The sequence below is a fragment of the Homalodisca vitripennis genome, chromosome 4, assembly GCF_021130785.1.
Source record: "Homalodisca vitripennis isolate AUS2020 chromosome 4, UT_GWSS_2.1, whole genome shotgun sequence".
NCBI lineage: Eukaryota > Metazoa > Arthropoda > Insecta > Hemiptera > Cicadellidae > Homalodisca > Homalodisca vitripennis.
The window spans coordinates 53285116-53311399 of record NC_060210.1 but is presented as its reverse complement, the minus strand read 5'-3'; the positions used below and the strand labels follow the sequence as shown (position 1 = coordinate 53311399).

Genomic DNA, 26284 nt, shown 5'->3' with positions numbered 1-26284 from the left:
TGGGCAGGTGGACTCCTTGCAATGATTCAGTTGTAACCCTTCCAATCAGCGGCTGTGCTCGACATTATTTAACTCGGTTATTATGAGATAACGGCCGTACCCACTCACTGCACCACTGGCAACTATCCATCATTATATCCATCCATCTGCCATTGGTACATATTTGACAACAAAGTTGATTAGTTTCTGATCCATACAACGATCTAAATTTCAAATATAGTGCATTAAGGAATAACAGTTCCTACAGATACAAAAAAACTGTTCTGAAGCTTTTTTTTGCCAAGAAGACAAAAAAACTAATTGAATTTATTTTTGCTAAATGGACTAAAAGATTCGTGATGATAAATAAACGTAGAGAAGAGTCTGTCACAAATGGCAATCGAATTCATTTTAAACGTTTGTGGATCTACGGAAAAAATATTTATTGTAAATATTTATTTTTTTAGCGTTCTATATCTTATTAAGAACTTTAAAGTTCCGTATAATAAAACATTCATTTAGAAGATGTAATTCAAAATTTTAAATTTTGAGATGCATCTTTTGAGAATAAGCAAAATTTTCCAATGGCAAAAATAAATGTTTATGCTCTATATTGATAATGAGACTCTCTGTTTTAATCAACATTACTAGTATTACGGGAATTTTTTAACCACCGCATCGTCATATGAATTATTTGTAAATTTTACTACATACAACACCACTCTTCCTGAAGGAAACAGGATTTTTCCAGACATTTGCTATCGTTCAGTGAAAAAAATCAGTAACACTACGTTTCGAGATCTGCAATCTCATCTCTTCATCAGGTATATAACTAACCTAATACATAATTAAAAACTAAGTTAAAATAAACAAATTACACCAAATCGTTGTGGCGCCCCTAAGTCAGGAATCACAACAACCATGTTGTGTGTCAATTTCACTAACTCTAAAACATGCACTTAATACAAAACTAATACACAACACTAATCATTAAATCTGAACTACAGAGTATAGGTCACAATGCGTCTGCATTCGTCTACCAACCACCTGTTGGATTACGAATGTTCCCATGGTGGTTGTGATTCCTGACTCAGGCGTGCCACAATAATTTGGTATGATTTGTTTATTTTAACCTAGTATGTAATTATGTATTAGGTTAGTTATTTACCTGATGAAGAGATCAGATTGCAGATCTTGAAACGTAGTGTTAATGATTTTTTGTTTTACTGAACGATGGCAAATGTCCGGAAAAATCATGCTTCCTTCACAATCCTTCCATCGTCAAAAATAAACTTAAAACAAAGAACCACTCATACTCATATGTTTGTCTGAGATAAAAGTCAAATAATACATAGACTAACTTAATTGTATTTTTGTTTGCCGTTGGCTCTTAGGACAATGGTCTTCAGGATATTCGTAATAAATCAAGGAATCTATTCAAATTGTATTAAAGTTATTATTTCTTGAGTCAAAGAAACAAATGTTTCAAACGGCTAACCTTGTAAATGTAATCTAATTTGAGAAAAAGGAGTAAACTTTTACAACCTTTAGAGGTTAAAACAGTTTTACTTATTAACATGTATAAATATAGATTTGAAATCTAACGGGAGAGTTCTTTAGTCTCATAAGTGACTTTGAACACATATTCGAGCTGTTTTTGTAAATTTAAATGTACACAGTGCATAAAAAGCAACAAAAATATCTCATCACTGTCAATTTAGTATAAAAATAACTACTATTACCATAACTATACTATACTATTACTAAAACTATTATTTGAATATTTTGTTTTCCACGTAGAATAAAATAATATATGAAAATAAAATTATTGCGACAAAATAATACAGAAATGGAACACTATTCTAAAATTATCTGTTACCTTTCCTCGCATCATTCTGTTTATTTGCAACTGGGTAAAAACAACGTACATATTCCAGTACTGGAGTAAGCTCTGATTGTTTCCCGCCAGTCACTCAACATAAGAGGAATTTACTGTCTCTCTCTCTCTCTCTCTCTCTCTCTCTCTCTCTCTCTCTCCTCTCTCTCTCTCTCTCTCTCTCCTCTCTCTCTCTCTCTCTCTCTCTCTCTCTCTCCTCTCTCTCTCTCTCTCTCTCTCTCTCTCTCTCTCTCTCCTCTCTCTCTCTCTCTCTCTCTCTCTCTCTCTCTCTCTCTCTCTCTCTCTCTCCTCTCTCTCTCTCTCTCTCTCTCTCTCTCTCTCTCCCTCTCTAAGAGAGGTAGAAGAATCTGAGGAAAAATACGTCGTTGGATTGTTCCTGGACATCTCCGGAGCGTTCGACTCCGCTTGGTGGCCAGAGATCCTGAGGGTGCTGGTAAGATGGCGATGCCCCAACAACATCTACCGTCTGGTGAGGGACTACTTTAGGGGGAGGACAGTGACGCTGAGAGCTGGCAACGGTGAGGTGAGCAAGAGCATCACAAAAGGCTGCCCCCAAGGATCAGTGGTGGGCCCTCTGTTCTGGAATATCCTGTTCGATGGGTTTCCTACGGCTGCCATTTGAGGAGGGTATTTCGGCGAGAGCTTATGCGGATGACGGACTGCTGCTGGTGAAGTCCAACACGAGCCCAGATCTCATGGGGAAGGCGACAAGAGCCCTAGAGCTTATTACAGGATGGGGAGAAGAAAGGAAGATGACGTTCTCGAAGGAGAAGACTGTGATGGTATTACTCAAAGGAAAGTTAGTTGAAAGGTTTATCCGTGTGAACATGGGAGATGTGACAATCCGGTGCTCGAACGAGACAAAATATCTAGGAGTAGTAGTGGGAAGCAGGATGAAGTTTGCAGGGCATTATGACCAGTGATCGACAAGTCTATGAAAGCCTTTGGAAAATTGAAAGGACTGGCAAAAAAAAATCATGGAATGAAGTGTGAAAACTTAAGGAGACTGTACATCGGAGCGCTGGAGCCCATGGTCCTGTACGGCTGTGAAATGTGGGGGCAAAGAATGAGAGGACGAGGAGAGAGGTCGAAGCTGATGAGCCTGCAGAGGAAGATGCTATTAGGAGTGATCAAGGGTTACAGCACAATATCCCACGAAGCTGTGAGAGTGATTGCCGGAGTGATCCCGCTAGACCTGATGGTAGAAGAAAGAATCAAGCGAAGAAGGGACAAGGAGGAAGGGTTAGACAGCGGGGAGAGCAGGGGGATTAGAAGAGAAGAAACACTTGACGAATGGCAGAGGTTGTGGGAAAGAAGCACTAAAGGAAGAGAGACATTTGCGTTCGTCCCGGATGTGAGGATCAGGAAGAAGGTGCACTGGGAGACGGACCACTACACCACACAGTTCGTGAGTGGACATGGCAACTTTAAGGCCAAACTGAAGAGCTTTAAAACCTCGTGGAAGATGACCGCTGCACCCACTGCGGAGAGCTGGAGACATCTCAGCATGTGCTGATGGAGTGCTGGTTCTACGAATAAGAACGGAGAGATTTGAAGGAACTCCTCCGACGGAAGATGTGGGCTTGGGAAAAGATAAACTTTCTTAGAAGTAAAGTATCAGCACTGGAGTTTTCACGTATGTGTAGACGGATAGGGAGTAAGAAGCATGACCTAGAAAATGCCGGAAGACAGCAAGCAGCTTGAAGAGGAGCATAAGAACATAGGCTGATAAAAACAAAACGAAAGAAGAATTCAAAATTCCGATGATCCTAGTACATAAGTGCTAGGTGAGGGGAGAGGTGTGTTGGATAGGCACAACAAGAGTGCCCGGAAGAGGATCAAGAGTAATCAAGAGGAAGGCTCAAGAGGAACTCAGGAAAGCGGCCTGGTGAATAAGTCTCCGACTTAAACCAGGGGTGGAGGAGGGACCGCTGGGCTTCGGCCAACCACCTCTCTCTCTCTCTCTCTCTCTCTCTCTCTCTCTCTCTCTCTCTCTCTCTCTCTCTCTCTCTCTCTCTCTCTCTCTCTCTCTCTCTCTCTCTCTCTCTCTCTCTCTCTCTCTCTTCTCTCTCTCTCTCTCTCTCTCTCTCTCTCTCTCTCTCTCTCTCTCCTCTCTCTCTCTCTCTCTCTCTCTCTCTCTCTCTCTTCTCTCTCTCTCTCTCTCTCTCTCTCTCTCTCTCTCTCTCTCTCTCTCTCTCTCTCTCTCTCTCTCTCTCTCTCTCTCTCTCTCTCTCTCTCTCTCTCCTCTCTCTCTCTCTCTCTCTCTCTCTCTCTCTCTCTCTCTCCTCTCTCTCTCTCTCTCTCTCTCTCCTCTCTCTCTCTCTCTCTCTCTCTCTCTCTCTCTCTCTCTCTCTCTCTCTCTCTCTCTCTCTCTCTCTCTCTCTCTCTCTCTCTCTCTCTCTCTCTCTCTCTCTCTCTCTCTCTCAATATTGAATAGCATCCTTTTCTCCCATTACTGTGAAAGACGTAATTCTTACATAATGGAAAAGAACCTCTTATATGACCTCTTATGGCGACCTCTAATGTGATACTTACGCAACCCTCCCAATACGTCCTCAACAGAGTTAATTATGACGTATTTATTTATTATTGTCTCATTGCATTTATAGCAAAACTTTAAAAATATGTTTTATAGAACTACATATGTCCTCCTTTGTAAACATAAACCTTATTAAACCATCTACAGAATACACATTTATAAAACAAAATATTAGTCAATCTCGGCAAGGTATGCCTTTCACTTCCCATTCTTATCCCGTTTATAGAAACAAGTGTATTTCCTGTTAATTACCTTCATGTGAAGAGCGTCATAGGGGTAATGTATCCTACCTAACAGTTCCATATTACCTGAACAAAAACACTAACATTATTGATTAAACTGCAGAGGAGGCTAATATTACATTTAGCCTTTTTTACTGATAAGTAAAGTTATCATCATGTAATGGCTTACTTTGTAATTAAGGTTAGTGAAAGTTGGAAGGTCATTTAAAATTACTTAAGTCGTAATAAATTTCCATATTATATTATATAAATATTTGTAAAAACAAAACTGTTTGTTAGTTAAAACATTACTGACCTTGACAAGATACACATTGGCTTATCACTTATAGTTGTCATTCAGAGAGTGAGCGATAGAAGAAACTTCTACGAGAGATGTAGGTAATTTCCATAGACAATGTGTCTGTTATCACTAGAGTACACACGTTATCAGTGAGACCTGCAATTCTTGCATGTCTGGATATACCGTCTATTGTTTCTTGCATAGTTTTTACTTATTGGAACTAGTAAGGGAACAGTTAGGTGTAAGACTGTTTTGAGATATTTTCCTGACGTTACTTTTAACTTTTCTCAAATTATGAATAATTTATATTCATGAGTTTGTATTACACGAATGCATTAATCAAGTTACGCTAACTTATCTGAGAGCTTTAACATGTTTTAAGATCTACTTTCAAGGGCTTAAATCAGATTTATCGAACAAAATTGAAATTGAATAATATAAAGGTTTCATAACAACTTTATTAATAGTTGTCAATGAGGAAGTCATGGGGCTAATTTTAGAAGGACCAAGAAGAAGCGAGTGCAAGTTCAGACTTTTTTATAAAGTGGATTGTAGAGTAAACCTTTAAAACCTTCTAATAACAAGCTGATATTGAAATTTCATACGTAGAATAACTTTTAACTTCACAGCAACGAACCATTTAATCTTGTATAATATAGAGTAGTTACTTATAAAGCGATATTTAAAACTGTTGTCAATATTACCCTAGTAGTACCCTAAACTGAAGTCCAATGGTAAGAGTTAATAATGTAACGATCTCATTTATTCCTCTAACTTGTTAGAAAGAAGGAATCTTTTTTCTTGGTATTCAACTTGTAATATACTAATCGGTACGTAAGTATTGTAAATTCCCCAAAGGTGTATGCATTAAAAAACACATTTCTATTACCCTCATTCTATATTGTTGGACTATGACTATGACTGTATAGCTTAAAAAGAATTTAACCTGCTACTCTTTGAACTTCTAGAACCTACACTGTTAAAGAATTTCTATCGTGCCCATGAGATATGGAATTCGATATAACCGCGTAGGAAGTCATTCACCAATATTTTTTTACTGTAGATAACGTATAGCCTTTTTGAAACTTACTAGTTGTACATACGAGTATATTGTTTATGATGTCAAAGCCTCGAACAGGAACATACCGGAAAAAGTCAAATTCAATGATGCCTTTGAATAGCAAATATGTGGGCCGTTCCAGCCGAATGCCGATTTGGACTGAATGACCCCGTAGTTATCAGTTTTTGACCTTATCTGGTTTACAGAGATGAGAATTAAAGCGTACTGTATTACATCAAGGGTTCCTTAAATTTTTAATGCAATCTCTCTACCAGATTTAATTTCCCAATCACATAGTGTTATATGGTTGAACCAAGAGGCTGTAAATATTTCAAAAATTAAATAATAATAATAATAATTCTTCATTTTGTCAAAAACACAGAATATACATTTTGCATATACATCTTCATGCATAATAAAATACTTACATACATTTACATAGTATAAATCAAAATAAATGTTCTTACATTAACTACAATATGTTCATTTTAAGATGCAAAAACAGTCTCAATAAAAGATAATATAACTTAAAAAACTGTATTTAAGACAAAATAGGAACCCCATAGGTAAAACCAGTATTGGATCTCCATCACTGAACTAAAACAAAAAAATCGGCTAGCATCGACACGCAACTCGTATTAGGAAAAAAAATAATTTTACTCAAGAAACAATCTCTGTTTAATAACTCTGTGCTTTAAATTACACAACTAAATTTATCACTTCAAAAAAGTAAACTGTACAACAATAACAAAATAAACTATTATTACACAGGGAATAAAAAACAAAACAAAAAAAAGATAATAATAATAATAAATTCTACACAACAAATCTACACTAGAATTCTACACAAATTCTACACCCATTTAAATTGTGACATTTAACCAGTTGTCTATATTTTGTTGCTCAAACAACCAAATTTTTAGATTTTTCAAAAACTCATTTAGTTTTGTAAATTGGTTTATTTTCGGAGTTATTAAATTAAAAAAAACGCGGTGCCACACTAGTATAAAACTTTTGATGTACTGTTAAATGAGACTTTGGCAGAAACACTACTTGATATTTTCTTAAATTATAGGTTGTTTGGCGAGCCAAACATGAGGTGCTTCTAATGTAAAAGATTTTTAGTACTTTAAAAATATATAAATGTCGCAGTGAAAGAATCTTAAGGTTTGAGAAAATTGGCCATGTATGTTCCAATTTTTCTCTACGCATGATTAGTCTCATAAACCTTTTTTGAAAAATTACAATGGGATACAAAGTTGAGCAGTAGGTCCCTCCCCAGCATGTTATGCCATAAGAAAGCCTAGAGCCAACGAGAGCATGGTAAACCCCAACCAACACTTCAACACTCCTACACATCTGCTGAAGTAAATACATGCTCCTTAGACTAAGATACAACTCTTTTTTCAATTTGTTTATATGTTCCTTCCAGGTTAAACTGCTATCAATAACCAAACCCAAGTATTTAATACTCTTAACTTGTTCTAATTGTAAACAATTACAATCATTAGAACGTAAATGAAAACATCTGAAATCATGAAATTTCAATGGTATGTTAAAAGTTAAAACATTTTTCAGACTAAATATTATAAATTTGGTTTTTTCGCTAAGAATCATGAAATGTTTATCAAACCACACCCTTAAATAATATAAATCTCTTGACATATCACTATGCAAAGCCTCAAGGTCAAAGTTCTCATAAATAAAAGCAGCATCATCCGCAAAAGCAACGATTCTGCCCTTAAAGCGTCCATCGCACAAACCATTAATGTACATTAAAAAAGGATAGGCCCTAAGACTGAACCCTGAGGCACTCCAAAATCAACAGAACCTGCATCACTTAGGGTATTGCCAATTCGAACCCTTTGCTCCCTCTCAGAAAGATAGCTGGAAAACCAGTCATGTGATAATCCCCTAATACCCGCTATCCACAGCTTCTCCAACAATATTTTATGATTTATGGTATCGAAAGCTTTTGTTATGTCAACGAATAATGCAGAAAATTTTTTATTATTGTTAATTGAGCTATAAACAGTCTCCATAAAATGGAGTAAGGCATCCTCAGTAGACATGCCTTCTCGGAAACCAAACTGGTTGTTACTGAAAAAGTTATGTTTATTTAAAAAGTCAACTAAACGCCTTTTTACTATCTTCTCAAGTACTTTAGCAAATACTGACAGCAGGGATATTGGGCGGAAACAATTGGGCTGTGTACAATCCCCCTTTTTTAAAATTGGTATCACAATTGCCTTTTTTTAAGCAAAGTGGAAACTCCCCAGTTGACAAACTAAAATTATACAGGTATTCTAGAACATTTACAATATTAGGTGCTATACATTTAAGAACTGTAGAGCCTATCATATCAAAACCTGGAGCTTTATTGTTCTTGAAGCTCGCAATTATTTATAGGATCTCTACGGTAGATGTTGGACACATAAAAAATGATTCTAAGTTAATTTTTTGAATGAATGTGTTGTTATAATCAGTGACTAGATCAAGATAATCATTATTTACTTGTGTTTTAAATTTATGTGTAACACTTAAAAAATGATGACTAAATTCATTAGCTATTTGAAAACTATCAGTGACCATACCATTCACTCCAAAAATTTCATTTATATCTCTTCTATTTTGTCGCTCTCCAATCAAACTATTCACTACTTTCCATTGAGATTTCATATCATTTGAGGCATTGTTAAACTGAGATCTATAGTAAAATTCTTTGGCAGCTTTTATGTCTAAGTTTAGTCGGTTTCTAAAATTAATATAATACCTTCTTAATTTATCATTATTCGGATGGTTCATTAGCAATCTGTATATTTTTTTCCTCTTTTGTAACCTTATCAGTAATCCGTCAGTAGCCCAAGGTTTTAGTTTAGATATTTTTTTATTTAATATCCTTTGGGACTTTGAAGCTTCTAATTTTGATTCTATCATATTTAAGAAAGATTGAAACGCATCTGACACATTATTCTTAGTAAAAACATCAGCCCAATCTACTGTACTGAGTTCCACCACAAGCCTATCCATGTTTATTTTACTGTAGCATTCTGCAACCTTTCTTGAAACAGACTTGATAAAATTAATAGAAAAAACAACTGTTGAGTGATCCGTGATGTCATAGTGAAAAACTTTAGCTTTATATTCAAAATTAATGGAGCTATTATTCAAGAACCGTACAAAAACATGGTCCAAACAAGTAGCCGAATTTCCACTTATGTGAGTAGGCTCATTAATTAAACTAAACATACCCTTGCTAGCTAAAAGGCTTAAATAATTATCAATATCTACGGTCTGACACAAAATGTTGCAATTAATATCCCCAGCATAAACAATATTACGACCATTCAAATATGTTAAAATAGTATCTAAATCATTAATAAATTCAAATTGTGACTTACTATGAAAGCGATAGACAGCTAGTACGGTGAATCCTTCACGGTCATTGACCCTGACGTCCAGCTGTAGAATGTCAGCTGACTGAACAGCTATCTCTCTCACTCCACTGCACTGATAACAGTCTCGGACAAAAATTTTTGTACCCTCTGCCCTGTACTCCTCATTACACTTTGCAAAAGCGTTGTAACCTTCTACTTTGTATAGATTTAATTTTACTTTACTAATCCACGTTTCTGTTAAAATAATCATATCAGGGAATAGGCTAGCTGACTCTAGGTCGCTTAAAAAGATATTAAAGTTTTGCCTCATACTTAAATGCCTAATGTTTTGATTAACTATGGTAAACATGCTATTATTGGTATAAAAAATTTAAAATAAACAAAAAAAAAACGCTGAGCCACTTGTTTTGAAGTCTTAGTATATTAAAAACAAGCTTTAAACAGGAATAAAAATATATAGGCCTACCTACTACACAGTAAGCAGAATATATAGGCCCACTGTTGTTAATTAATACAGATAACAAAACATTCAAACAGTATTCATCCCTCATATAATCCAGAATAAACCTAAAACCTACATCTTTACCAGACTTATATAAGATAATACATGTGAAGAAATAAGTTAACTTACAATACAACAGAGAAAACAAAACTAAGCTCACAATTTGGCTAGATCTGCTTGAGAAGTTATCACTTTCACATAAGCTTGTTCGGCCTTTCTCATAAGGATCTTGCCTCCCCGTATCCATAAGTATGTGTATTGTTTTTCCCTTTTCACATCTCTGGCTGCATTCAGAAGTCGGCGCCTTCCGGGACATAGGCTTTCATTTATGTAGATAGGCTGAGCAGGGCTTGCTGTTAGGCCTATGTGGTGAGTAGAGAAATTCCTCTTCACACGTCTTCGTTGCAGCAGAGATTCAGCGTCCATACGTCGAGTCATCTTAACTATTATTCCGGGAGGTTTGTCAGCTCCATCCCTACTTCGTAACCTGTGGCAAGCACTAACCATAGAATTATCAATGGTTAGATCTAATGCCTTCCCCACCGACTTGACTACTTCCAACACTTGTTCGCCTTTTTCAACTGGCACACCATGTATTACGATAGTGTCCCTTCTCGAATATTGTTCATTGTCCTCCATACGGCTTTCGAGCATAGACACTCTGTTCTTTAGTTCGCTATTTTCAACAGTTAGTTTGTTTAAGAGCTCTAGTAAAGCCGCCATTTCTTCATTATGTTTACTGACTAAACTTTTAGTTTCCCTTATTTCCTCAAAGGCAGTGTTGATTGACTTACCTAGGTTAGTTTCAATCCCCTTTAAGTCCTTTCTGAGGTCAGTCACAAGACTGTAGATATCGTCATACGTTATTGACGATCCGGATCTAGACTCAATAGCCATACTCTTACGACGCTCCTTCGAGCAGGGAGAGCACCGCCAGATAGATTGATTATCTTCATAATATTTAATGTCTTCAGGAGTCAGATCAACACACTTGCAATGAAAAGGCTTTTTACATTCAACACAGTCCACTTTAACAGAGTTCTTGCCAGTCTTAGATATGGGCTTCAAACACTTAGCACAATCTGCCATGATATAGGCAAATATTAGACTTAGGCTAGCAGAAATTGAAAATAAATAAGCAACAATAGATAAATAGGTCTCAAATAAAGTATACTTCACAACCGAAATAACGAGTTTTGAGCTCAAAACATCGCACAGAAAACAATGACTTGTAACTTTTGAGGTTAGATTAGCGAGCACTGCTACACACGTCTGTCTGCTGCCGTGACTGACTCATCACTGTGAGAACAAAAACATTCTATTGTTTACCATGAGTTGTGAACACCCAGGTCCACTCTGTTTACATTAGCACTAATAAGGAACACAGGTTAAAACTTGAATTAGATTAAATATACGAACTTTTATGTTAAGTTTAAAATTCAAGTATCTTTGCAAAACACTATTGTATTGAACATTTTGATATCCACATTTAAAATCCCTAATTAATTGGAAACGCAATGAAAAAAGAAACCATAAAAGCCGTAATTACTTATTCTGTGTTTTACACTATAACCCTTTCCAATGTTCCCATTAAGTTTTTTCCAGCCGTAAGTTTGATTGGTTCCCAGCAAACTAATCCTAACTCAAATAGAATCCGTAAACACTCTTAAAACTTTTTAATAGCTATAAGATAACCAAATACATTGAAGCGTAACTCTGCCCTTCACATTGCCTTAAATATTTCGGTCATTTACCTCTTTTGGACTGTATACTTTTGTGACAAATTATTTTAAATATGTTATTTAAATACGTTTAAAAATCTACTTACATTAATTTAAAGTTGTAACTTACTTAATTTCTTTAATGTTTAACATATGGTCCAAATGTAGCTCGTATGGTACAAAGTGGTGCGTGATTGTTGCGTTTGGATAATGAAGATGATACCAAGGCCTAGGACTAGTTGTATAACTGAATTATTCGTTTCTCTTATATGTGTGTCAACCACCAGGTTTAAGAGAGCAGAATAAAGTGGTTAGTTTACGTAAACTAATGTTTTATACATCTAATAAAATCAATATCTAATTAACCATAACTTGAAATTTCCGTTGATATAAGGACACTTTCCTATCAATGGTCATCATTGAAGAGATATTCAAAGCCAGGATTACAACACAAAGAAAGATATAATAACTGGCAAATGGAAATAATACTATTACATTTAGCTTAAATTGGTATTTTATAAACCTTTTAAATATTTTCCATGCAAATAATTATCTTTGAATAATAATGTTTTATTTCATCTCTATAAATAGCTTACCAAAAGTAAGTAAAGCACTGTAATTGTGGAATGAGCCACATTTGCCTGCATACAAAACGCAAGGACTTCATCAGGCGCAGCTAATTGACTACTTCCAATATAAAATTAGTCACGCCATAAAATAAAAAAATACTTCTAATTGCTCAAGCTACATCATAATATTTGGGCAACTATGTCTATAGATATAGGTGAGTTATTACTTACACAATTACTTCATCCTGCTTAACACTGTATGACAGAGTATTATAAAACGAAGACTATGACAGTGACATGCACACCGAAGTTCATGCCGTTGCCTATAGAGATGTTATTCAGCCATGGAGTATACTGTATGTAAAGATACCTTTTGTAAACAAACAGAGCTTGGTAAACAGCAACCAGACCGTGACATTCAGTGCTGAACAAAACAATATGAAAGTTTCTATATTCACACGGTATGAATATCTATTGTTGCTAAAGTTTCATAGCTTTGTTTCTTCTTTGCTTCGGTTCAATTCTACAACTTAATTCCTCTCCAATATTACTGCATCTCTATTCTATATTGTCTACTTAATGATTCTGTTATCTATAATAAAAACAATTATAAACTAATAAGTACTTTTGTCATGATTTCCTGACAAGTCAGATGTTGTGATCGGTCGTACTGTCTGTTAGTCTGTTGAACACGATTTTTACAGAATAGCGAAATTAAAAATATTATAAACAGAAATATGTAGTAACAGTTTGATATAAAAGTTATCTCATTAATTTATTGAACATGGGTTTTAATTAAATAATATATAAAATTGTCTGCTAATAATGAATCCGTTTTATGTATCTTACAAGTTATCTAATTTTATAAATAGGCACAGTCTCAATTAATATTACAATTCCTTAATTTACAAGAGTAAATCTTTAATCCTTGTTAGTAAGAAAAATCAATCATGTTTATAACATATGTCTTGCTTTTTATTTGTATTATGTGCATTTCAAATTAAAATAATTTATCTCTTGGTATTAATTTAGGCTCTTTAATTTTATGTGTTATATATACACCGATCTGTGGTCCAATCCAAAAAGTAAATAAATTTAATAGTTTCATAATAAAAAACTAATTTGGTTCATAATTCCACTATTATATAGTGCTATTGTGTTATTGAAAATAGTTACGTAAAGAAGATAAAACATTAGATATAGATATTTGTACAATTCGTTAAATATTTTAATCTGGCCAATTTATTTACAAAAATTAGTCGTTGTTTCGTACGAACCTTTAAATTATATGCCACAATAATGACGGAGTCGTTATATTACACTAAAAACGGGTTTTCTCAGAATTTTTAAAACTTAATTTCTATTTCCATAACTTATTACACATCCATTAATTTTTTCACGTAAGATTTTATTACTTGTATTAGACCACTCTAAAACATTATTGGAACCTTAAAATATTGTTGGACATGTCTTAAATGTTTACTTTGGTAAGGGATTTTATAAAAATCGTACAACACGACCATTAAATAAATAAATAAAGTATTATTTTACTATTTAAAATTGTATTTTTCTTAGAAAAGAAGTTTAATTTCTTACCACAGCAAGAAATTAACAGTCTTATACTTGTCACAAAGCATTGAGTGTAGTTTTTAAAACGTACGATTATAGAATATGTATTTGGAGAGATATTTTAGGATTCAAATACAAGTAGTTAACACTTTTTCATACCTTATCGTTGAAAAATAAACAGTAAAATAATTTGAGTTTCTGATAATACCGGTCATTACACCCTTCAAATGGGAATATCGACTTTGTGTCTGGCATAGGATTCAGCGGGCACGGATGACCGAAATCCTGAATTATTTAAACTGCTTTATAAGTCTGTTAACTCCAGACGGATCGTTTTAAGTGACCGAAACCCAGATTTAGGACCTTAAAGGAGTTGCTGATCTTTAAGAAAAATGTTAAAGATCAAGACGAGATACTCGGTTATCCGACTTTTTTATGGTAATTAATACCTTTAGTGTATATGTATCTGCAGAGAAGTTCCGCTGGATGAAAATAGTATACAAGTTCCCCATCTCGTATACTGTGATTACGCGCATAACCACATCTTACATAGCTATTCGACAGCTCAACATTAACACTCCATAATTATTTGCATATTTCGCGTAGCGAAGGTCTTTTATCAACCTATGAATTTGTTTTCATAATACAGGTATAATGGAAATGGTTGATTAAATGTGAATGTTGGATTCAGCCTCTATTTAAACTTCCGCTCAGTGCAGCGTCTAAAATCTAACACCGTCACAGACTTGACACATGCAATCCTACTTATTACTTGTCACGAGTTCGGTATCCTTTGACGCACCATCACCAGGGTACTGAGAAAGGGAGCCAACCTAGCTAGTCTGTGACGTAAACCTTCCAAACGGACTTTTGGTAACACAATATATTCTTTGTTGTTGTCGTGTTGCATTGTTTTTTATTTTTTTATTTTATTTTATTTTACATTTCAACGTACATCTCCATTTTTACAGTTTTGAACAATAATTAAACAATGAAAGTAAACAACCACAGTGACAAATAGAGCAATAACGATTAATAAACTATTTAAGTGACGAAACGGATATAAACTATGAATGACAATAACGTAATTAATTATTAGTTACTAATTAATAATTGATAATTATTACTAGTACCGTGATTTGAACTATGGAAAACAACGAACAATAACAGCAATAAACTAGCACGAAACAATGAGAATAAAACCATGAATAAACAAGAATAGACAAGAATTAACAAGACACAATATATAAATAACAGCAATGAGAGACGTACAGGTAAAGTGTAAGAACGAGTGTCTTCCCTCATTGAGCAACTCCTAGGCAGATAACTCATGCAGACCGGCGATCTTCCTCTTGAGCACTGGTATACTGTCCACAAAAAAGTCAACGATGTCGGCGACGCTATTACCAGAACTCTGAAGTCGGTACATCGTATCGTTTGCTGCGTAGTTGGTGCGATGTTGCTCCCTAGCGAACAGGTCTCTGGAGCGAGTGGCTGAAGGGGTCCTGAAGAGGATCTGGCTCAGCATATCGGGACAGTCGATCTTGCCGTTAAGGATCTTTGACAGCAGTACAACGTCAGCGGAGAATCTGCGATCCGCAAGAGTCAGGAGTCCCAGATCACGAGACACTTCCCAGATGAGAACCTGACGATAGAGAAGACCACTCCTGACACCCACTATTCGAATAAATCTTCTTTGAATAGTCTCTAGTTCATCTATGAGAAACTTCTGGGGGGGTTCCACACTGGAGAGCCATATTCAAGGATTTGGCGTACCATAGCACAATACAAAGTTTTTAAAGCCGTGTCACTTAAGCCTTTTGAGAAGCGGGAGACAAATCCAAGCATTTTGTTTGCTCTGCTGCAAATGTTTCGCACATGCAACTCAGGATTCATTGAAGGTACTAATGTAATACCAAGATCTTTTACCTGCAGTACACGAGTTAAGGGCTCACTGCGTATATTGTACTCATGGACAACGAGGGAGAGATTCCGATGGAAGGTCATCACTTGGCATTTCTTAGTGTTGAGTTTCATTTTATTCTCTTCGCACCAGCGGTCGATCGCACAAAGATCTTCCTGGATTCGTAGGCAGTCCTCTTCAGTGGATACGATGGAAAACATTAAATACACCCAGGATACAATGGAGATATGCCTGGTTTGCCCAGTAGACTTCCAGTCTAATCTATATGAAAAGGAATAATCATTGTCTCTTGAATCTAAACTCAACATTCATTACTTGGTGTTAAAAAAATATGATCACTTTTAGTGTCAAATTTGAATAAGTATTATAATTAATTTTTTTATAGATATAACGAAAAATTCCATCCGTCTTTGTTCCTACCAAAAGATTTACATTAAGTAGGCAAACCGAATGAAACTTCAGCACCAGCGGGATAAGTAATTTTACTTATTAGTAAGTTCCTACAGTTAAAAAGCTTTGTTTAAGTATAAGAAAGTGTACTAAAGATGATAATAGGTTTATCTCATTTTGCCTATCTCAATAAATAGTTCAGTTTCTTTTTCATGTTATTATTATTATTACTTAATAACTAACTAATATACTACATATTATATACAAGAACATCAGTTAAGAACTTCTGTGCTTGATTCGAAGCACCAATCATTAGCGTTATTTTCATATAATAAAAAAGTGTACGTAAAAAGTTATTTTCCTCATCAGTACTTTTCATTTCTTGACTAATGGTATTCAGCTGGGCGTTAGCAAAGCCTACCACTACATCTGTATTTCTGTTTATTTGCACGACTTTTCGGAAAATAACTGACCTACTAACAGAAAACATCGAGTTTGACTATGGTGCATGTAACGCCATGGTATTTAGTTGGGCGTTAGCAAAGCCTACCACTACATCTGTATTTCTGTCTATCTGCACGACTTTCCGGAAACTAACTGACCTACTAACAGGCAACATCGAGTTTGACTATGGTGCATGTAACGCAGTGGTATTTGGCTGAATGTTAGACATTTTCACATAGGACTTATGTATGAGAATGATAGCAACTAGAAAATCGTTAACACAAAAATTTGTAAACAAATTGAATTCAGTCTGAATAAAAATGTAATATAACTTGAAAATGTGACAGACAGACATGTAGCATAATTATTATGAAGACATTTCACAAAATATTAGGCTGGCACAATTTTCACTAACTTAAATTATAATATTATACGCTAAATTAACACCCTTAATCTAACACGAGCAAACCCAACTCCGCCTTGTATACTCTATGGTGCCGAGCTATACTAATAAGTTATGTATAGTTATCGTATAACATGTCTCAATAAGTTATTTTAGGAATAACACATTATTAATTTGATGTTTTATCGCCGCTACCCAGATTGATTGACAAACAAAACAACTGATACAATACAATATAATACAAATCTTGAATGTTCTAATTAATTTCTGTGTTATTAATATTAAAATTTCAGATTTACCAACATAAACTACGTAGGAGTATGCTGCACAACGTCTCATGAAATAGACTTTGCTGAGACTTCATGGCATATTTCAAATTGCCCATTTCATTCTCATTTATCTATATCTGCTAATATGCCCCATGCCAACTTATTAAACTATTGTACCCAATATGTTTACAACTTTATTTATACTCTGAGTTTAGCAATTAATTATCAATTTTTAGAACGGTATATAGCTTTTATTACAATGCAATTATCTACTCCGTAAAACACATTGTTAAAGTCGTACATAAAAGGCTATGTATAATTAATTTTTAATACCTAAATAAATATTATATTTTGTTTTTTATTTCACTACATTTATCACTTAAAATTCTTAGATGGATCATACCAAACAAATTACAAGGTAGGTCTACGCCACACCACATCTGCGTGACAAGCTTCGCGGATTTACATATAAAATGTCAAGTCTATAGGTCCAATCGTTTACGAAATACTGTATGGAACAATAGGCAGACATTCAGACAAAAATGAAATTGGTCCAGCCCCTCTAGCGATCCGCTTATCCAATAAGTATTATCTGGTTTAGGTAAATAAGAACGCTACAGAACCTTCCACCGTGTCGTAGTCTGTCCGCCTGTCTGTTTGTTGAATCTGTACAGTCCTTCTTGTTAAAAGGTATATAGATACTTTAAACAAAGGCATTTCTTGTTTAGAAGAATAATATATTGAGTTTTGAGTAAATAAGTAAAAATTGTTAACAAAATAAATTTTAACATTTTAAAATTGGTCATAAAGGTAATTATTATGGCAATGTAAAAATCGTGAAATACACAAATTTGGAAAAAATTATTACAATCATTTTCATCGATACTCCTTTGCATCGATTTATTAAATATTTTATTATTTTAACTTTTTAAGGGCGATCTTGTCGCGTATTTAAATACATACCCAACACATTTTGTAGATGACCTGTAATTACGTCACTTTCCAATATGTGCTCAAGACCGACATCCAAGCAATGTTTTCGAATAGTTTACTCAAACGTAAAAACTTTAAAAAACATTCTTTTACATATATTAAATCTACTGTTATAGATGAAAAGCTTTGAATAATATTCCCTTACCATTTAATTAAAAATAAACATATAAAGTATTGAGCTGATTTTATGCTTTCCTGTTAGTTTTATTGTGTTCATTCATTGCTGTCACTACCTTTACGATGCTTGATTTATATTGAATTATTATGTATTTGCTATTTCCTTTCACTTATGACTCTATGTTACACCTCAAAATATGTAACGAGACGGATTATATTGTATTGCGGACCCGCATACAGGCTAGTCTTATCTAAACATATCTCTATCTACATATCCTATTGATTACTATGCTGAACGTGATCGTAGAGGGTCTTTTCTAAAAATAATACTAATACGGTAACGTTTTAATGTACATCCACTGGACAACATTTTTCTTAAATCTGAAAGTAGGCGAAGATAAATTGTTTCCCCCCATTGTTTCTTCCAAATCATTGTAGTTTTTATAATACAACGTATTCCTACATTATGACTCACACTACCGCATAGCAACATACATGCAAAAATTTAAAGTAACATATTATCTTATATCACGACATTTTATTATTTGTAGCAGAAGAGTGATAATTATTTAGGTTAAACATAAACTGGGAAAAAAATTAATCTGACTTGTCTTTTATATATTAAATGTTTCATAAAAATTCGGATTTTTCAGTAGTCCTATAAACCAATATATATTCATCACTGTGGATATTGGCTATACCATAACGATTCGTAATATTTAGATATGAATAGAAATAAATTCAACTTTTACAAAATTCATTCCTGTTTTAATATTCACTTTTGTAACTAGCAAAAACCTTGGTTATTACTTTTACACCAGTAGTTGAAATAAAAAGGTCTGAACTCTATTTCAAATTGTTATTTGTCATGTATTTAATAATCATAATTGATTTTTATTGCAATAAAGTACACATATTTATATATTTCATAGTTATATTTTATTAATATTTAACGAATAAAATACCTCTGATTTAAGGATGTACAAATATTTATAAATGATAAGAAGAACATGAATTCATGATTTTAGTTTCTTTTTTTATACGCTCATTTGAGAACTTATGTTAAAAAACGTTATTTTGTCATAAAACGAATTAAAACTAAAACAGATATCACCTTTTCGGTGATAAACAACCAGGCGACGAACCAGATGCTAGTATCGGGGAAAAGCTTCTTAGCCTAATGGGCACAAAGATAGGCTTACCCCTCTAACATCAAAGGGGCACACAATAAGCTCAGGTTGACGTTTGAGGATCTGTGAATCCACCCCAATACCCCCAACGCAAAAAAAAACCAGATATAAGTTTCAAGAAACAAACACTGTCTATCAAATTCAGTTTCCTATTACTCTTGTTATAATCAAATTGAGAGGTAATTAGAAATCCAAACATTTAGTAAAAGGATTTAATTTATAAAAAAATAACTTTAAGCTACAGTTTACAATATTACCAAAGAAAACAGCAGATTTTTATAATTAACTGTCAACTTTAAATTTAATATATTAAGATGTGATTTAATTTTTAGGCATTACCAAGGGATATCGTGATTATATATTTTAATTTCATACTACGTACAGACGATTGTAATTATTTGACAGCAATATTCGTAAACTGTATCATTGCCGCCCAACCAATTCCTACTTTGATTTCGTTATGGAGAAATTGATTTGTATTTAGACAGCTTTAAAAAATTTCAGCTATGGTTGTCGGAATAGAAAAATTATTCAGTAATCACTTTTATGACGAAAAGAGCTATAATATGATTGGCTCACTTTATTCATCAAACTTGGTATCCATGTGAACTAATGTTTTAATACATAAAACATAAAATTGGAATAGTAAATTGGAAATTAGTTTCTTTACGATTGGAATTAACAGTTCTTTGGTACCGAAACTAATATTCCTGAAAGGTCAATTAAACATTTGGTAATGTTTCATATATTACCTTGAAGAACCAGATGATTTTGTTTTTAACATTATACATTACATTACGCCAAAGTAATGTACAATGTTATGGATTATAAATTGTGGCCTACAATCTGTTATCTGTTATCTTAGGGAATAAATAAAATAATTACTGTGCACTGTACGGCAGTCTCGCTAGACACGGCGATATGGGTAGTTGCCAAAGACGACGTTGCAGTAGTCGGCCAACTCACAGGTCGTTGATGGCTTCCTTTTGATGCAATATTCCACGTAGATGTTGACGGGCGCGCGAGTGGCACGGCGCATGTTGAACACGCCTAAGGTGGAGAAGATGCCGCGGGCTGGCAGGTGGATATCCAACAGCAGAATGTTGTGCACTAAGTACATGCCATAGGTACTGAGATACCTGCGGATAGCTCGACTGTCGGGTATGTCGCTAGAGTATGGTTTGTGGCGATACCCTGCGTCCACCGAGGGGGTGTCTATGCCGATCCCAACTATGAAGAAACAGTTCAACAAGAACTCCGCTGCTTCTATGAAACAAGCAAGTGTAGACACAGTTATTTCAAATTAGTTTACTTCATCACTCTGCGTAGTACTATAACCAATTAAAATGCACTTACTATTTAAGAAGCCAGCTGTTTTAACATATTAAAAAAATCTATTAAAAATACCGATTACTTACTAAGATTGGTAAATAATGACTCCCTTGAAAATGTATTGTATGCTGGAAGGTATTTATTCGAATACTGCAAAAATAACACTACATGATATACGTTAGTGCCATATTTTTTTTTATTTTATGTGGAGTGAAGATTTGATGCTTCCAGACCTAACGCATACCAGGAATAACGCATAGGATAGTGATATTTTGCCTAGTAATCATTACTTGCATCAGGGAATTCCTATAAATATCGCATTATGTAAGGTACAGTTTTCAATAATACACACATTGTATAAGTACACTTGCTTCCGTGTATGGAGGGAAAATAATGGGTTGTACCTATAACTGCCATCAGTAAAACTCTTTACTTCTTTATCTCTCTAGTAAGGATGTTTTAGAACACTCCAGTTGGTGGTCCAGAGGCTTTGGCACTCGTATATGATGTAGATCTGAAAGAAGTATTTCTAACTATAAATCTAAAAATTTAAGATGGCCGTAATATCTGTATTGGAATTCACGAGCATCCAGACCCGTACAATGAAAAAAGGATGGACTAGACGTATAACTGATTTCTCTTTACAAAACTTTAAGATATTTCACTGTTGACGTAAAGAGTTCTGAGGAGACCCCAGATGGATATCCAGAGGGCTTGGAAGTCGTGTGGAACCTCAAACATTCAGGTACACAGAGACATCTTTATTAGAACCCATGAGTTTACATTAGGGGTCTGGCGCTATGATACGTCATAGGGACGGTAATTCTAGATACTCATAACCACCCTCAGGGAAGCATATATGTGCCTCATTATCCAGGTAAATATGCTCGGTAACTCTCCACATATTCGATGGGAATCTTAACTTCAATTTTTAATTTTTCCATGACTTACTCATGAAGAGATTCGAGTTATTTTTCACCTGAGTTAAATAACTTAATTTCTCTATTAAATGTATATAAAACACGTATAACATCCCTATGACTATATTTAAACTTCCCAGCTTTACGCCTGTTAAAGAGCTAGTGTATGCAGGTGTGTATGCGGTACAGATCATACATCTATATAAACTAGTTTCTTTGGCAGCTAGTCTTGTACGCCATGTATACTCACATCATAATATAACATCAAATAACATCACATTGATGTTACTTATAAATTACAATTTTTGTCAGTTTTTAAGTAAATATATATTTGTTTGAATCAACAAATTACAAATAAAAGTCTCAATTAATTATTGATTAAATCGTAAGTAACACACTTACCAGCTGAGATACCGGGCCACGCGAACTCCAACACTCCGGGAACGAGAAAGGGCAGGGATGAGATGTCAAACTGTAGGGCGTCACTCAGCTGGTCCAGGTCGAGAACAGTGTCTGGCCCATAGTAGCGGGTGCCGCGCTTGAATGACCAGCCTGTGTTGAAGATAATGAACGCTCGAGGCGGAATGGGTCCATTGTTACAGATCCACTCTTCGATATCTTCCACTTGGACCTCGTAATTGGGATTTTTTGCTGCCTTTGACGTTAGGTCAATATGAATGGCTGGAAAACGGTAATTTAAAAAATATCAGAAAAATTGTATGAATATCACAATTCCCAAATAATGTATATATTTTAACACGAGGTCTTTAAGAAGGTGTGAATCAACAATTTACAACAAATATCAGCTGAATAAAACTTAATACAAAATTTATATGGTTAAAAGTAAAATAAAATAAATATTAGTATATGTGTAAAGGTTTTGCTCAAAAAAGAATTTAGTTATATTTTAAAAGAATGGTGAATTTTGACTCGATCCAAAATCATTGTTAATATTTTATCTTTATGTTTCGTTATGTATAATGTTTCATATGCGTCGAGTTCTTCTTGTTTATGGACTTGTTTTAATAGTGTAAAGTGTTTAAAGGTGGTTTGTTTCAAATGCATGTTTGGCAATAGCTGATTTTTCAGTTTGTCCGTATTTATAATATCTTTCGGTTCCTTAAATTTTTTAAATGGTTCTTTTTGTCTGGCCAATATAAATCTTATCACAGTCTTCACAGTTAATTTTGTAAATGCCACTTTTATTTTCACTTTTATTGCCACTTAAAATATAGAATTTATTGGAAAATTGTGAATTTTATTTTATAAAATAATAGAAAATTGATATTTTCGATAAGAAGAGCTCCTCCTCCTTCATGGTATGAACACTTTATCATTTACAATCCAAATACGAACGATTTGTACACTAGAGTAGAAAACAGTTAAGAGAAGGTTTTTATATTATGAAAACCGTGAGCATTACAAAAAGTATGAACGGAATCAGGGTTGAAGTTTACAAATAATTAAATAGAGCACTAAAACACTACAGTGGGGAGGGATAAATAGTTAATTCCTGTATATTCATTCACATGATTTAAATTGTGGTCACACCATGCCACAGTAATACGTTATAAACGTATCGTTTATTAATGATTTCAAACTGTAGGTGATTTGAATCCTACTTAATTAAATTGAGTAAATAAGTACGGTATTTTACATAAAACTTAAGTATTTTACTTAATTAAGTATGTTATGATTTAAATCCGTCGTTCAAAATGCTATTAGTGGTATGAAATTCTTTTCCAACACAAAGATGTGTATGTTTCTTTAATTCATTAGTTAGCAATATGAGAGTATTTTACCGTTTCGAAAAATTTTGTGAAAATAATTCTGCAGTTTCAAATAATCGTACAAAATGTGAATGGTAATTGAAAATATTAGATTATATCTAAATACTCACATCCATATTTAAAATGCCTATATGGAGTAACCTAACATATGATTATGCCAAGTAAAATCACTCAAACTGAAAAAATTTTTGGAACAAATTAAAACATTATAACTATATATTATAATTATTATAACTTATATTAAAACTGAATACATGAAATCTCGCAGTCATAGTAAAGAAGGCTTTCGGATTATTCTTTGGAAGCTATAAATGCATAGAACTTTACGAGTGAGGGACGATTTTATAAAAAAAATAGAATTCTTACAATGATTATCACTTACCTCAAAAAATCTTTCACGCCAGAAGTGTGTTCAATGTGCAAGAAACGTCATCCAGTGGGAGGCCTTCGATTTCCAGAATATGAATAATGAAATGTATTGTAATGGAGGCTATTACATTGTTACTAAATATCATTGACCTTAGAAATGAGTGACATAACAGAGTTCACTCAAAAGTTTATGGTTATGTGGAATTGATAAATTGAATTTAATCGGTTGGTACATACTTTTTGACATTATTATTAATGCACATTAATTTTCTTACTGTATATCACGTGGTAAAATAACAAAAGAAGATTTTGAAGTATAATATTCAAGCGTTAGTTTAACGTGTACATTTTATTAATGGAAGAGAATCACTGTGTACACTATGTTATTTTAACTAAATAAAATTATACATTGCATATGTTCTACTATTAAATGTAGCTGATAGATTTCCTATTTTAAAGCAATTTTAGTTGTAAAATAGTTTATTCAATATTTTTCACGATAATACTGACATAAATATTGATCTATTTAACACGCTGATCTTCTCATTTTAAATTGAGCATTCTATCTTAGTCGTTAATTCCTACTTCAACTCCAGGCCATATAGCTAGAAGAAGTTGATGTATAGAAAATGAGAGATGATCTGAGCAGACGTTTCAAAGTTACCTACCTCTAGAAAGGGTACTTATTAGGTTAATTATTGAAAGTTCAGTAGTAGGGTACTTGAAGCAGTCACTGTTTAAAGTGACTTCTGATTGTATAGGGTAACTGGCAAAACGCACGTTCAAGTTTGTTGATGTCCAAAATTCTTCTAACTTTCTCTATTCAACTTAAATATTCCAGAATTTGTATTTACTTACAAAGACTAGGAACAATATGCGGCAAGTTATGGGTGTGTAGAAGTATTTCTGGTTCGAATGGACTATATTTCCAACGCCACTTGTTTATATTTATCACAGTTTTAATATTTTTATATAAGAATAAAAACGTAACGGAAATAAAAGTACAAACTTGTTTCACCCAGTAAATTATTTTCCATTTCGTGGGAGTATATTATTTATAAATTACAAGATAAAATATTTCTTTATCAATATATTTGATTTTTAGTCAGATAATAAAATAATTTCTTGATTAGCTGGTAATGAAATCCTTTTAATTGTATTGTGTTACTCATTCTTTAATGTTATGCCTAAATTTATTATTATTGAAGTAGGTAATAACTATCGTGCATGAAGTGCATGAGAAATATTTCACACACATATGAAATATATACACACACACACACACACACATATATATATATATATATATATATATATATATATATATATATTCATTAAATTTGAATAAGTGGCAATAGCCTAATTTAATTTCAATAAATATTGAATCGCAAAAAGTACTTGCTCCGCCGGGAGTCGAACCCGGATCTCTCACTTGCCGGGTGAATGTGCTACCATTACACCACAGAGCGCTTACTTTTTCCGATTCAATTATTTTGTATTTGGCCGTATCTGTCACATATGCGTTTAAATAAGCAAACTAACATATGATCGGAAGACCAAATACCTGTCAAACGACCTGTATTTACAATTAATTGTATAAATGGCAATTGCCTTCTTTAATTTATATATAATTATATATATATATATATAAATCTAATCTTTCGTTACATGTTTACTATTACGTTTACCTATATTACAACTTAAAATGGAAATAAAGAGCATGTCAGTGTATATCAGTATTGCTACTTACATTCCGTTTAATAGCAAGTGTACAACTATTTTCATTACACGCCAATTTTTAGATATTAAATATGAATAATAGCAATTTAAATGATTAAATTCTTGTCACTACCAATATACTAGTTGGAATTCCTATAAAACTCACTTATATTCTGTGCAATATATTGCCATCAGGGAACTGGTCAAAATACAAGTATCACATGTACCGTGTAAATTATTACTACTTATTGATAAAGTCTATATAGAAGTACAGAAAAACTGAGACTATGCAAACATAATACTGATAATTCTATATAAAAGGAGTCGAGAAAGGCATATTACCACGTACTTTCCACAAGGAGTAGTCGCTCAGGACCGAGATCGCCGATTCTCTCTCCTTTAGGCGAGTAGGCACCTCCTGTCTCGATGTATGTCGCTACCTCGTCTCCGGATATGTACCGATCCTCGGAGAACGTATCAGAAAGGGATCCCTCGGGAATCTCGGGGATCACGATGAAAGGCAGGAAACCGGGCCAGCAGGGACCATTGACTCCGTTGATGTAGTAAGTGAGCAGTGAGCCCATGTGTGAACAGTCGTGCGAGGCGTGACCGCCCCACCCCGTCATGAGGGTGAGGGTGATAGTGAGCGCACGGAACATGACCGGCCA

General features: G+C 34.0%; 2 protein-coding genes across 3 annotated transcripts; both read right to left on the bottom strand.

The window, feature by feature from the left end:
- Window positions 1-10053: 10053 nt before the first annotated feature.
- On the bottom strand, window positions 10054-10986 carry LOC124361022. The gene has a single exon (XM_046815058.1). The coding sequence runs from the start codon at window positions 10984-10986 to the stop codon at window positions 10054-10056; it is 933 nt and encodes a 310-aa protein (XP_046671014.1).
- A 4508-nt stretch (window positions 10987-15494) lies between these two features.
- Window positions 15495-26284, bottom strand: LOC124359323. Of its 2 annotated transcripts, XM_046811978.1 has the most exons (4): window positions 25966-26284; window positions 22141-22419; window positions 20372-20752; window positions 15495-15941 (listed from the first exon to the last, which is right to left on the bottom strand). In XM_046811978.1, exons 1-3 carry the CDS (start codon window positions 26273-26275, stop codon window positions 20394-20396), a joined length of 948 nt encoding a protein of 315 aa, XP_046667934.1. In that variant the 5' UTR covers window positions 26276-26284; the 3' UTR covers window positions 15495-15941; window positions 20372-20393. The 2 variants fall into 2 exon arrangements, with proteins under 2 accessions (XP_046667934.1, XP_046667933.1); XM_046811977.1 differs by lacking the exon at window positions 15495-15941 and having other exon boundaries at window positions 19594-20752.

Bases quoted from the DNA above. Each gene is read 5' to 3' on its own strand.
- LOC124361022 (XM_046815058.1), bottom strand. From the start codon at position 10,986: ATGGCAGATTGTGCTAAGTGTTTGAAGCCCATATCTAAGACTGGCAAG.
- LOC124359323 (XM_046811978.1), bottom strand. From the start codon at position 26,275: ATGTTCCGTGCGCTCACTATCACCCTCACCCTCATGACGGGGTGGGGC. The intron at 22,420-25,965 runs GTACGTGGTAAT...ACCGTTTTCCAG, and splicing joins GCGACTACTCCTTGTGGAAA to CCATTCATATTGACCTAACG. The intron at 20,753-22,140 runs GTAAGTGTGTTA...CTTGTTTCATAG, and splicing joins GTGGCCCGGTATCTCAGCTG to AAGCAGCGGAGTTCTTGTTG.